Source organism: Sinocyclocheilus rhinocerous, unplaced genomic scaffold (genome assembly GCF_001515625.1).
Source record: "Sinocyclocheilus rhinocerous isolate Xijiao unplaced genomic scaffold, SAMN03320098_v1.1 scaffold1933, whole genome shotgun sequence".
Taxonomy (NCBI): domain Eukaryota; kingdom Metazoa; phylum Chordata; class Actinopteri; order Cypriniformes; family Cyprinidae; genus Sinocyclocheilus; species Sinocyclocheilus rhinocerous.
The window spans coordinates 29,811-43,901 of record NW_015665830.1 but is presented as its reverse complement, the minus strand read 5'-3'; the positions used below and the strand labels follow the sequence as shown (position 1 = coordinate 43,901).

At 36.4% G+C, this 14,091-nt stretch overlaps 2 protein-coding genes across 3 annotated transcripts in view; one reads left to right on the top strand and one right to left on the bottom strand.

Moving 5' to 3' along the window:
• Positions 1-1,346, top strand: part of LOC107731592 (peroxiredoxin-6-like) — a 5,603-nt gene extending 4,257 nt beyond the window's left edge. Inside the window, exons 4-5 of the mRNA XM_016542715.1 lie at positions 943-1,089; positions 1,172-1,346. Coding sequence (XP_016398201.1) covers positions 943-1,089; positions 1,172-1,315 — 291 coding nt within the window. The 3' untranslated portion in view covers positions 1,316-1,346. The remainder of the gene's footprint in view (positions 1-942; positions 1,090-1,171) is intronic.
• LOC107731591 (tensin-3-like) overlaps positions 1-14,091 on the bottom strand; it is a 37,516-nt gene that overhangs the window by 1,748 nt on the left and 21,677 nt on the right. Inside the window, exons 20-26 of one of the 2 annotated variants that reach the window (XM_016542713.1) lie at positions 13,480-13,575; positions 13,300-13,377; positions 12,596-12,673; positions 12,351-12,519; positions 10,072-10,140; positions 9,939-9,968; positions 7,886-8,217 (exon numbers count right to left, since the gene is read on the bottom strand). In XM_016542713.1, coding sequence (XP_016398199.1) covers positions 8,076-8,217; positions 9,939-9,968; positions 10,072-10,140; positions 12,351-12,519; positions 12,596-12,673; positions 13,300-13,377; positions 13,480-13,575 — 662 coding nt within the window. In that variant the 3' untranslated portion in view covers positions 7,886-8,075. Of the gene's footprint in view, positions 1-7,234; positions 8,218-9,938; positions 9,969-10,071; positions 10,141-12,350; positions 12,520-12,595; positions 12,674-13,299; positions 13,378-13,479; positions 13,576-14,091 lie in introns of those variants that run through there. The other variant, XM_016542714.1, reaches the window with a different exon arrangement.

Sequence of the window (14,091 nt, the reverse complement as noted above, 5' to 3'; positions counted from 1 at the left end):
TTTTTTAGCATTTTTTTCTTTCATATATGCTTATATGGGCTCCTTATATCATTTGGTTCTTTGGTGTCCTTTTGGAGTTTCTAAGTGTCCTTTTTTGGAAAGATATCTAAATTTATCTTGAAAAAAGCTTGCAGAAAATACAGATGTTTGAGAATCACCCTTCAATCTTTTGGTTTACTTTGCTGGATATAGCTAATGATGACAAAATAAACATTTGAAACAAGATAAATGGTCTATGCTTAATTTCATGAAGTGTGCGATTAATCGCGATTAATCACAGAAAAAGGATGTGATTAATCAGATTAAAAAATTTTAATCGATTGACAGCCCTAATTATATGTTGCATATCAATGTCTGTTTGTTAATGAGGGATCTGTGGACACATCAATGTTTTTAGATTTGTGGAATAAAAATTGTAGTTTGTATTTTGAAGTAAAAAGATAAAATTAGACCCTTGGGGTAAGATGGGCCACCAGAATTGGCACAGAAGCCCTTAAGTGGCATGTTGTTAGTGTTATTTTTACATTTAATACTTATTGTAATTATTTAATATTTCCATGAATTAGATGTACATTTCAGACACCTTAATTAAAACCTTAAAAAAGGTTAAAACATTAAAAAAGGTTAAGTGAGTAAAATCATAAAATTTCCATTCATGGTATGGCTATTATGACATATCTTCAATCAAAATATGGACAGTTAAATATGTAAAATATTTACATACCTGTATGCAAGTCATAGAATAATTTTACCTTTCAGATGAATCTCTTTTACTGGGATTCTGGTTTTTCTATCAGCTTTTCAATTATTCATCTGAAGTGTCAAAACGCTATTTTAAATAGAATAGTTGATTTAATGTTTTAAATTATTGACACTTTAAAAATACATAATTTCAGTAATCTTGCATTGAATGAGCTCTGAACGTGTGTATTCTTCACGCAGGTGTTTGTGATCGGCCCGGATAAGAAGTTAAAGCTCTCCATTCTCTATCCTGCAACAACAGGACGAAACTTTGATGAGATTCTGCGTGTCATTGACTCGTTACAGTTAACGGCACACAACCGTGTGGCTACGCCTGTGGACTGGAGGGTGAGAAGCATCTGTTTGGAGATTGATTAGTGCTGTGTTGATTCTTCTGTCTGTGTGTAATGCGTGTGGATCTGCTCTGAAGCCTGGAAACAGTGTGATGGTGCCTCCCAGAATCCCTGAGACAGAGGCTGCGATGCTCTTCCCTGCTGGAGTCTATACCAAAGACCTGCCGTCTGGGAAGAAATACCTGCGCTACACACCACAACCCAACACACATCAGCAGTGAACTACAGATGGAGAACTGGAGACGAGCCGTCTGTAACAACACCAGAGATGATCAGAAATCAGGAGGCAAAGTCCTCACAGCTACGTTTTTAATGCTTTATTTTAATCCACAGTAAACTAGCGTTCCAGATAGACTTAAAGAGATAGTTCAGCCAAAAATTAACATTTGCTGTTAATTTAGTCCCCCTCAGGCCATCCAAGATGTAGGTGACCTTCTTCTTCCTCGGCTTCCCATTTTTGAGAATAAAAAAAGCATATCAAGGAGCACAAAACGAATCCCTGTGGCTCCTGATGATATATTGATGTCTTATGAAGTGAAATGATTGGTCTCTGCGCAAAACTAATTTTGCATTCCACTATATGTTTTTTGACTCTCAAAATACCAGTAGCCACTAGGAGCGTTTCCATTACAGATTTGGGCAAAACTTTATTATTTATATTTTAATTAAAAAGTATTGCGAAATGACGGTATTTCCATTAACCAATGTTATGCGACTAAAACGTAACCTTTTGCCTCTCGCGATAAGTCATGGCAATGGATTTTGGTGGGATTTTGACGGATTTTGGCTATATTTATTCAAAGGAGGCGTATGCGTGTATCTTTACAGAAGCAGCACAGAGAGCCGCTTCAGAAACGTGCGTGGCGCGGCTGGATTCTGAAATAAACACAAGCACTGAGTGGCCGCAATCAGCTTCAGTGGCCGTATCAGAGCCACACTGCACCGCAGACGTGTGCAGTGTAAATAGTCTAAGCATTAATGGTAGGGAAAGCCCCTTATACTGGAGAACAGCCACGTATTAAGTGTTTCTTGGAGGTTATATTACATTGAAGAATGATCATATGAATTTTTACATACGCCATGTGACCTGTAAATGCGAAAAAGAAATTTCCATTGCAGTTTTGCGAATTATTCCTTTTTCACATTGCCTGAAAAACCACCTCATGCAAGCGTAAAAACATTTTTGCGATATATGGGCATTTTTGCGAAATTGACGCATTTATATTAGGCGTATTTTCAATTCGCAATTTCAATTTGCGCAATTTGAAGGGTAATGGAAACACGCCTACTGACTTGCATGGTATGAATCACCAAGAACTACAGTTTCAGCTAAACATCTTCTGTACTGCTCTACTGAAGAAAAAAGCCATCTACATCTTGGATGATCTGAGGATGAATAAATCAACAGCAAATTTTCATTTTTGTGTGAACTGTCCCTTTAATGACGACACATTTTCCAGATTTAACAAATATTACTTAGATTAAAAAAAAAACAACAAAAAAAACAATTCTAATTTGGATTTTTACATTTTCAAAGTAATGAATGCTTTATTAAAACTAAGTATATATCAAGTTAGTATTTTAGTATTTTTTTTTTTTTACATTTATTCCAAAATAACTTTTAGAACAAAGTATCAAATTTCAATGTTGTGTATTTTATTTGTGAAATCATGTTTAGTTTTTAATACACACACACGCACACACACACACACAAAATCATGCTAAACTGATCTTTAATAAAAGACTTGATTTGCATGTGGTTCCTCTCGTGAGAAGCTGTGGTCAAACACTTTTAGCTGAAGTGGTTTAACAGATTTTATCTGGGTGATGTTTAGGTGTAAAAGGCTGAACACAGAGAATTTTGTGTAGTTTGTGTGCTCAGTAAAAGCACAGATGAATGAAAATCCACTGTTTTTGGTCATCTGAACCAGTCTTCTCCTCAAAGATCTCAGCGTTTAATCTGACGGTCAGAACTGAACCTGACTGAAGCGCATCCCATGTGTAAACATGCATGTCTGTAATTTCCCCTTAGAATTATCTCTGAAAAACACACACCTGAACTCAACACAAATGTGTTTGTTAACGTTCAACCCCAAATCATGTGGATCAGATTGCTTATTAGTGATTCTCTAAAAACAGTGATTATTAAAGGAATACATGTGATCTGTTAAGTCACTTTAGTGCACAGTATTCCCAGAGGATAATGCGTGTATTCACAGATGTTGAACCCTGTGAAACTGACCTCTACGGCTCACATCTGTCCAGCAGAGCTTCCACTGGCCTGTATATGAGATCCTAATGAGTCTCAGAGTTATCCCTGAAAGCCTGGGTTAATGTATAACACTTTTAAACAGCTGAAAGTGACCATATAAGAAATTCTAATGTGTAACAATTTTAGCGTGAGTCAGATATTCATTTAATTTCTTTTTGCCTCTAAAGTCAATGCGATGGAAATAAAGACAGCAGGCGATGGATGTAAAAACACTGGCATGCACACAGGCACAGCGTTTCAGATTTATATTTATAATACTTACTTACAAAAACTAGACATGACAACAATACACAAATATTTACAAAATCATATTTACGGCCTTTGTAGAGAAAGTAATGCCCAGAAACATTAGAGTGTGTGTTAGTCTGGCTGCTGCTGCTGATGATGATGATGATGATGATGAAGCGTCTCGTCCTGATCGAGCAGTGATGTCATGTGCTGCGTCCACTCCTCCTGCTCCTCCTCCTCCTCCTCCTCCTCTTCCTCCTCCTCTTCCTCTTCCTCTTCTTCCTTCTCCTCTTCCTCTTCCTCTTCCTCCTCCTGCTCTTCCTCCTTCTCCTCCTGTTCTTCCTCCTTCTCCTCCTCCTGCTTTTCCTCCTTCTCCTCCTGTTCTTCCTCCTCCTCCTCCTCTTCCTCTTGCTCCTCTTCCTCCTCCTGCTCTTCCTCCTCCTCCTCCTCAGTTCACCAGATGCTGGCGGTGGATGTGGTTCTGCTCCAGCTCCTCGTGACTCGAGTGTCTCGCATATATATAATGACCGCTAGTTGATATGTAGTTGCAGAGTCACTTATCAACAGCTGTTTAAAGGGTACCATCAAGAGAATCAAACTGATATTACAATAAAAATAGTTCAAAGCAAATGTGTCATATTACACATTCATCTGATCTGATATCTGATCTTATGGCTGTTTGAGAGAAAAAATTTTTTGTTATTATTATTATTATTATTATTACTACTTATAAGTGGTCTTTGACTGCTTTAAGTAAAGTAGCATAAGAAAAATGGCAAGATATGAGACTTATAATACATTATAACTATGAGAAATATAATCCATTGTAAAAGTGGATGCAACGTGTTCATATTAAAACTGTTCTTATGTATGTTCATGAGATGATACAACATATTATAAGGTTTTTTATAATGCATTATGCATTCATTATAATGCCTTAAGAATACCCTTATAATGTATTATAAATACGGGCTTCATAGAAAGTGTTACCGAAATTTTTATTAGTCAAAAAAGCATCACTGAAAATAAGAGGAAATACAAAGCCTCAAAGGTAAAATATGACGGTATTAAAAAGAGTTCAGTTCCTTTATGCAAAATGTTTGGAATGGTTTCTGTAGGTTTTAAGACAGTAAAATTAAAGGGTTAGTTCACCCAAAAATGAAAATTATGTCATTAATTACTCACCCTCATGTCGTTTCAAACCCGTAAGACCTTCGTTCATCTTCGGAACACAAATTAAGATATTTTTGATGGCATCTGAGAGCTGTCTGACCCTGCATAGACAGTAACACAACTGAAATGTTCCCAAGTCCAGAGACGTAGCAAGGAGATCTGTAAAATAATCCATGTGACATATGGGGTTCATTCGCAATTATACGAAGCTACGAGAATAATTTTTGTGCGCAAAAGAAAAAAAAAAGACTTTATTCAACAATTCGTCTCCTCCTTACCCTGTAAACAGCGTATGGTGTTCTGTGTCAGCTGCGTCACGCTGGATCTGTTTCCTACGTTGTTGTGATTTGATCTGAACGGAAACAGCGTATCCAGCGTGACGCATGTATGGTTTGTTAGGATAGGACAATATTTGGCTTAGATACAACTATTTGAAAATCTGGAATCTGAGGGGGCAAAAAAACTAGTTCTTAGCAATGCATATTACTAATCAAAAATTAAGTTTTGATATATTTATGGTAGGAAATTTACAAAATATCTTCATGGAACATGATCTTTACTTAATATCCTAATGATTTTTGGCATAAACGAAAAATAGATAATTTTGAGCCATACAATATATTGTTGGCATATGATCTCTGCTTATGTTCTCCTAAATGTCTTATGTTAACATTTAACAGCTTCCAATTGATTATTTCCTATATCTAGTACACCTTTAAAAGCACATTTCCTTACCGTTGGTTTGATAACACTTTAATGTAGAAACTTTACTTCAAGTAAGAAATACTTTATTTTCTTTCTTCCCTAAAATTCCTTACAATATATTAGTGCATTTTCTTTCCAGATAGCACACATACACAAAATTGTTTTTTAAATCTATTTTATACTTATTATTATTATTATTATTATTATTATTATTATTGATTGTAATAATTATTATTGTTTTTAGAAGGGGTGTTCTGTGGTGCCATGTCTGAAAGTTGTTGAAGATATGGGCAAGACATGACATTGATACAACATACAAATCTTGTTAAAATTTCAACGTTGATTTCAAAGTGTTTCTGTTAACGTTTTCAACCGTTCAGCATTAAACGTTGTATCAACGCTGTTTCAACACTGAAACAAGAAATTACTTTTTTTTTTTCAAAGCTGAAGGTCGGTCATATGCCATCCTAATGAATATTGACTGTAGTAAAGGGTGACAGCTAGATTTTCCAGTAGGCAGAAGTGCTTTAATAATTCTGCCTGTGACTCACACACTGATCTATAGAAATGATCCAGGTGAATAATGCAGTTCTCTATTAGATCAGTGATCCCTCATCCTCCAGTCCAGCAGGGGGCGCAATGCAAGCTGCTTCACATCCCTCCAGTAACTCCACAGAAGATGGTCTTTCAAACTGAAACATGGGGATGAGGACTGGTTTACTGGTAACTGGGTATTTCATTGTGGTGCTGTGGCATTAATGGGTAAACTCTGGTCAACTCCGTAGCTATTGACGGGATTTGTATATTTGCTGCATAAATACTAAGAATATCTTTCTAACTCTTTACCCCAACAGTTCAAATTCACAAAGGAACTACAATTGTGTGTGGGAAGAGCTTCTCGCTGACCGTTAGCTGTTAGTGTCCAGTGATGCACCTTTGTGTTGTTCCACAGTTGAGAAATGCAATGTTTGCGAATGTTTTATGGAACAGTGTTTTCAGGAATTGTCAAATCGCTGAACTGTGTTCACAACAATGAAACTCGTGACCGTAGTTGGCTAACAATGCCAAATGCATTGGGACACACCTCTTAAATACTCAATTCAGGTATTTAAATCCGACCCATCGCCACAGGTGTGTAAAATCAAGCACTAGCCATGCAGTCTGCATTTACAAACACTGATGAAAAAACAGTGATAATGCAATCAGTCAGCTAGATATCAAGATATGCCATGCTCAACTGTAAGTGGTATTATTGATAAGTGGAAGCATCTCAGCCATGAAGCTGAAGATCTTGTAAAAGCACAGCGCGGGTCACCGAGACCGTGGATCGTGGAGAGGAAAAGTCACCAATGCTCTGCAGATTCCAGAGCCGTAGAGCTCCAAACTTCCACTAGCATTAATAACAGCTTCATGAATGGGTTTTCATGGCCGAGCATCCTCATGAAGCCTCACATCACCAGTACAAAGCCAAGCGTGGGATGATGGACAGATACTGGACTCCGGAGCAGCAGAAACCTGTTCTGTGGAGACCAATCACACAGTCTGAACAACACCAGGTGAGTGAATGATTGCTGGGTGAACAAACCCAGAGATATAAAGACTTTTGAGCTGTACAAGACAACAATACTGTGTGAATGAAATACGCAGATCTGTGTAAATGAAGATGACCAGCAGCATTACATGACAGACAGATGTCACAGGTAACACAAATGTTCATCAAATCTGCAGCCTTAAAATAAATCGATAAAACATATCTTAATCATTTCTGTCTGTATACTCTTTATTTCTCAGATTCTGCCACTGATGGAAGCAGATGAAGTACATGAACAGACATTCAAAAACATGATATTTCAGATATTCAGAGACTGTGTGAGTGAGAGGTTCATTTCAGTTTCTGAAAATCACCAGTGAGTTTAACAACATCAAGTATAAATAACCAGAGCCCTCAACAGTTATCTGTGTGAACATCAGTACATTTGTGCTCCCTGCTGATATATTATCACATGTATGATCTGTTCAGATGAGTTTATAAGAGTCCACAGAACAACACAGATCATTAAACCAAGCCTGAGTCTCTGAACACTCTCATACAGATACTCCTGTACAACACACGACTTTATATAAAAACAGCATCATGACACGAAGAACAGATTCACAGAAGCCTCAGAGCCTCATATTCATTCACCTTGTGAGCACTGATTCTGATGACAAACATGACTACAGACATCTCAAACTATTTCACATGCATAACCTTTCTATATATATGCATATATGAAGTATCTTTTTTTCTGCAGAAAACGACTTGGCTAATAGAAATTTGCATGTAAAAAAATAAAAAAATACTAAATATATAGATATCTAAAATGCAATGACATTATAAAGACGTTTTTGGTTTTATGTCATCAGTAGTGACATACATTACACATAAGATACTAGAAATAATTTAAAAAAGCAGTACTGTCCATAAACATGTATGTTGAGATTTATTTCTAATGAGAATAATTCTGTGTAGTCTGTGTGAACCACACTTACACTGTCAATACACAAATATATAAACACAGTGCATGCAGGTTTTCAGAGGGTTTGTCTGGACTCCTCGTTCATCACGTCCTCTGAGAGCCGATCATGACTTTAGAGACGAAGTTGACGATGGCGCTGGCGGGCTGCTCGGGGTCGTGCTCCGCGAACACATGACACACGTTCTCCAAACCGCTGCCTGCTTTCCTCGCCACAAACCCGAAGATCCTGCCGCGGAAGACAGTCGTTTAGCAAAGGCCTGCTTTAACCCTCTGCTGCTCTACATTTCTGACCAAGAGAACTGACATTTTTATTTGTTTTTCGGGCTGTCAGTCGATTAAAATTTGTAATCTAATTAAATACATGTGTCGATTAATTAATCTAATTAATCGCAAATTACATTTGGCTGTGAAAATACCCCCAAAAGATTATTTAAAGCTATTTTTGTGTTAAATGAGAAAGTATTAAGTAGACATTACAAATAGTAGCTTTAGAAAGACATATTTTGTTTGATTCAACATTAAAATGTATTACACATAAACATTTAACCTACAACAGCCTAACATAAACTATGGAACATAAAATAAGATAATTTGAGAAACATTCATGTTTAACACTTATGTTCATGTTCATTCATGCATTGGAAGTCATTGGTAACCAAAACAGCTTTGTTACCAACAGTCTTCAAAATACTTTTTTTATGATCCACAAAAGAAAGTAATCATTCAGGTTTGAGTAAATGATGACATTTATTTTTTTGGGGTGAACTATCCCTTTAACGCCCCCCCCCTTTTAAATGAAATAATACTCTAAATAAGAAACTAAAACTGCCAGCAGATGGCGGTAAATGTCTTTATGAGTCTTTCATTCGATTCGTTCAAGCGGCTGATTCATTCAGGAATTCAGTAAATGGCTCTCTTTATGAATGGAGCTTTGATTCATTGATTCACTCGATTCGTGCAAAACGCGGATTCATTCAGAAACTAAACACCGCTGTGTTGCTCAGAGACGCACAATTCTGCTGTGGCTTTATAGGTAATATTTTTGTTGGCAAAACTGAGCAAAAACATAATATTATCATATTTGTCAGCAGTCAACTTCATGAAATGTAAGATGATGTAGAGGTCTGGGGGCAGGGCCAGTCCGTTAACTGCGTTAAATATTTTAATTGCGTTATTTTTTCATAACTAATTAATTAAGTTAAGGCGTTAAACTGACAGCCCTAATTTTTTATTTTATTTTATTATTTTAGTTCATCAGAATGGTACAAAGCCCGGTAAAGGTTTTGGCACTTGCTGTGTAAATGCAAAAAATCATGAGCATGATTCAAAAAGATTAAATGGTGTTGAAAAAAAAAATGGTTGCATTGGTTAAAAATGACCGTCTTGGAAACAAATGGGGAGTGAATTTATAGTACTGTGCCCAAACTAAATCTTACTGAAAGCGAATTTATTTCTGATATCAACCTCAAATTTGGAACACAACGTATTTAGATTTATGGCTTTGATTTTCTCACAGTTTTAGAGTAAATCATGTTTTGGAAAACATATTTTTCATATAAAATTTGAAAACAGTATTTTTGTGCATTTTTCATAACAATAAACTAAAACTTAACTATTTAATTGCTGCAATAATTTGCCAAATGTATTCTTAAAAAAAAAGATCAAACTTAAGTCAGTTTAAGATGGACATTTCATTTTGAGTTCTATGCTGAAAAGTGGTAATGTGCAGATTATAACTATTCTGTAAATATAATTTAGTACCATAAAATCCCCATAAAATTCAAAATATAAAAAAAAACATTATCAAACTAAAATATAGTACATTAATTTCATTGAAGTAAAAAAGCAGCACGCGAGCAGCAGCAGGGTTAACTCTTCCTCTGATTAGCCAAATAAATAAAGTCCCTGAGCGTCAGTTCACAATCACATGAAAACAAGTGCACTCACTTTGCCGAGGAGCAGCCATCTCGTTTCCATCTGTGAATGAACAGAGACAGAATGAAAAAGAAATATGAGACTCACAGAAACACCAGCTGAGTGTAAATGATATGAAGCCGGTGATGGAGCAGAATGGACTCACTTCCTATCCTGTGGGTCCAGAGCACAGAAGATGACGGTGTTAACAGCGTAGTGTCTCCGGAAGAACAGTCTGAGAGAGACAGTGTGTGTGTGTGTGTGTTTGAGTGTGTGTGTGTTTGAGTGTGTGTGTGTGTGTGTGTTTGAGTGTGTGCGTGTGATGTGTGATGTGTGTGAGTGTGAGTGTGTGTGTGTGTGTGTTAGTGGAGTTTCATCAGCTTCGGATACATGAACAAACAGCAGAGTGAATGTTACTTGTTTAATATTCAAGTAAAATTTAAAGTTGTCACTAAAGACTTCTAACTGATGATTTGTAAGTATTATTTTCGAGTATGTTTTACACTCAAAAACATTCACTTTGCATTCAGTTAAAGAGCAGGTCATATGAGTTTTTGAAAAGTAGGGTACAATGGGGCTAAAAGCACACCTTAAGAAAAAATGTTATTCACTGTGCCTAAAATGTATAATTGCAGAAAAAATATATACGTTTGTATTGAACAATAATGGAGTAACAGATTTTGTGTGAAAATAAATCATTCAAGTTGTTTATTTTGTTTAAAAATCGTATAAATGTATATTTTTACTCCCCACACACGGAGTAAAAGGCACACAGTATTTATACAAATACTTCAGCTAAAATAATGTTTTTATAATAATGTCTAAGTTAATACTTACTCAAAACAAGAATAGCAAAATTTGTACCATTTTCTGCTTATTTTGAAAAATAAAAGTATTAATTTTTGTTCAATAAATATAGTCATTAAAATGTTAATATAAAATATATATTTTAAAATACAGAAACAAAATCATTTTAATAAGTAAAGATTCTGAAAGCATTGAAGGAGATCCAATAATAATTGAATATATATTTACAGTAGTAACAACAAATTATATTTTATTATATGATATGATTAATATCATGTTTTTAAAAATGATGGTTTCATTCTAAACATGGTGATTATCTCTAATATGGATACTCAACATTATATATGATATTTACCATCTGAATCTAACCATGTCGTGTCAACAAATGGAAAAGTCAGCCATCTATTAATTATCATGTTAATTACTCTGTGCCTTTAGCCCCAACAGCAGGGGCGCTTTTGTTATTTAAAAACTGTTGCTTAAACAAAACTGAAAATCATTAAGAATACCTTTGTCTCAAAATATATGCATTAATTTTAGTGATTCTAATTTGCTACTTAAATCTACAACATTTAAAAAAGCATAAAATATTAGATCAAATAAGCACAGAATCAACTTTGCGCTGCTGCGCACGATCACGTCAAGGATCAGACAAATATACACGTGCATCTTGAAAAGCGATGTTTTGGAAAGTGCTGCGCCACGTTTTTCTGCAATGTTTTTGAACCTTTTGTTGTTTGCTCGTCATTTTACAGAGGACTGCTTCTCTAATCTTGGAGAGTTCAACATGGGATTCGCTAAACGCTTGTCCATCAAAGATAAGTCCGTACCTTCTTTATTTGGACCAACAAGCGTCTCTGAGTCACAATCTGCAATGTTGATTAATTGTGATTAATACGTTATGTGTACATTTTCAATTGAGTGCTCAAAATATCAAGTTTTTTGTGCTAATATGTGATGCATACCTTGTGCAGCTTTAGGTTTCCAGGTAAACTACGATATTACTGTCTGTCTGAAATAGTTCTGATTAATGTAGACTGTAATTACTTTGTTTAATAATAAAGAATGTAGACAAGAATGTAAAGGATGTATTGTTTCGTCAGCACTCGGCTAACATATCATTATTGTTTTGTTAAGTGTTTACAGTTTAGCAGCTAAACTTTAGCTGTGGGCATGATTCGCTTGCATAAGTGTTAAACAAAATGTTTTTTATGTCATTATTTTAAGAATGGATTGGAGCACTATATTATTGTTTTGTGTAAAGGTAGCGCTCGCTAACTTTCTCAAGTACTCCTCTCTGAACCAATCACAACAGACTTGGCCAGCTGACCAATCAGAGCAGATCAGGCTTATGGAAGGGAGGGGTTTACAGACCTTAAGCTCAGAACTGCTTCGAACGAATCGTTTCAAAATCACTGACAAATGACTCTAATATTAAATGTATATTCTGAGAAAATTACAATGTTTTCTGACCTTAGATGCATTTAAACCTGTTGTAGGGGACTCCAACACAATATAAGGACACTTTAAAAAAGCATATGACCTGCTCTTTAATGGGTTGAGTTCCCCGTGAACTTGTGTAAGTCACTGTGGGGAAAAGTGTCTGTCAGAGGCGTGAATGTTTGAGGGCTGCGTTACTTTCTCTGGTTGTCGGTGAGCGTGATTCCCTGCGAGGACACTTTGAAGTGCACTACGGTGGAGGACGGGAGCGAGTCGGCGCTCAGGACCGCAGCGGTGGCCTTCTGCACCGCCTGAAACCCCGTCAGAGACTCCATCTCCACCGCACCCAGGAACCACACGTTACAGGCTGGAAAACACACGATTATGAGAGCGTGAGGTTAATCAGTGAGTGATTGCAGCTCAGGTATCATTACTGGACGCACCTGCTCCTTGTTTGAGGAGCTCAGCCGCAGAGTTGGTGATGGACTGTGACGATGCGCTGACAGCGTCCTCTAGAGGATCTGAGGAGAAACAACAGCACACCATCACACCCAGCTTGAGTCTCTCCAGGATCATATTATAATCATACACGCTCATGAGAGGGTCATAATGTCAACTGAATGAGCTCATCAGAATTTAACAGTGAGTTTATTTAAGTGCTTATACACTACTGGTCAAAAGTCTGAAAGAAGTCACTTTTGCTCACCAAGACTGCATTTATTTGATCGCAAATACAGTAATATTGTGAAATATTATTACAGTTTAAAATATACGTTTTCAGTGTGAATATCTGTTGAATTGTAATTTATTTCTGTGATTAAAGCTGAATTTTCTGCATCATTACGCCAGTCTTCAGTGTCACATGATGATTATTTTAGTATTATTTATATACTATTATAGCATTTATTAATTTAATCTGCATTTTTTTGTCATTTTAAAGATTTGCTGATTTCCATTTATTTTTTATTTTTTATTATATTTAGTTAAATTTATTTTTATTTCAGTTTTAGTTTTTGTCATTTTAGTACTTCAACTTAGTTGCCAAGGCAGTATTTTTAGTTTAGTTAGTATTTTATTTTATTTACGCTTTATTATGAATGAACAGAAGTGATTTTGATGGTTGTAGTGAACAGTAAGAGATGAATACCTCTGTCAGGAATGATGAGTTTACAGGGAAGAGCCAGAGGAGTGATGGAGTGCTGACAGACCAGAGCGCTCAGACTGCCTGCCACACACACACACACACACACACACACACACACACACATCAGTGTGAGTGAGTGAGTTACACAGCAGCACGAGTCAGTCACAGGTCTGATGAACTTACCAAAGTAGGGTTCGTTAGGGCATCCCTTGAGCCGGACGCCCCGCGCCGAGCACTCGATCAGGAAGTGCCGCACCAGCTCACTGGACAGATCCACTCCTGACACACACACACACACACACATCAACAATGGCGTCTATAACATCACAGCTGATGCTTACAGCACCATCAGCACTACACTACTGACAAACAAGAGTGCTTAACTGCACTGAATGTGCACTTGTTACCCCTGGGAGATATCAGCAGGAAACATGGTGTTATGCTGATGATACTCAGCTCTATATTTCTTCGCGGCCCAGCGAAACATACAAATTTGAACGGAATACATAGTCGATATAAAAAACTGGATGACGAGTAATTTCTCACTGCTAAATTCTGAAAAAACAGAGGTGTTAATTATCAGACCTAAAACCTCCGCATGTAATAACCTAGAACACTGTCTAACACTTGATGGCTGCTCTGTTAATTCTTCGTCATCAGTTAGGAACCTAGGTGTGCTATTTGATAGCAATCTTTCGGTAGAAAGCCACTTTTCTAGCATTTGTAAAACTGCATTTTTCCATCTCAAAAATATATCTAAATTACGACCTATGCTCTCAATGTCAAATGCAGAAA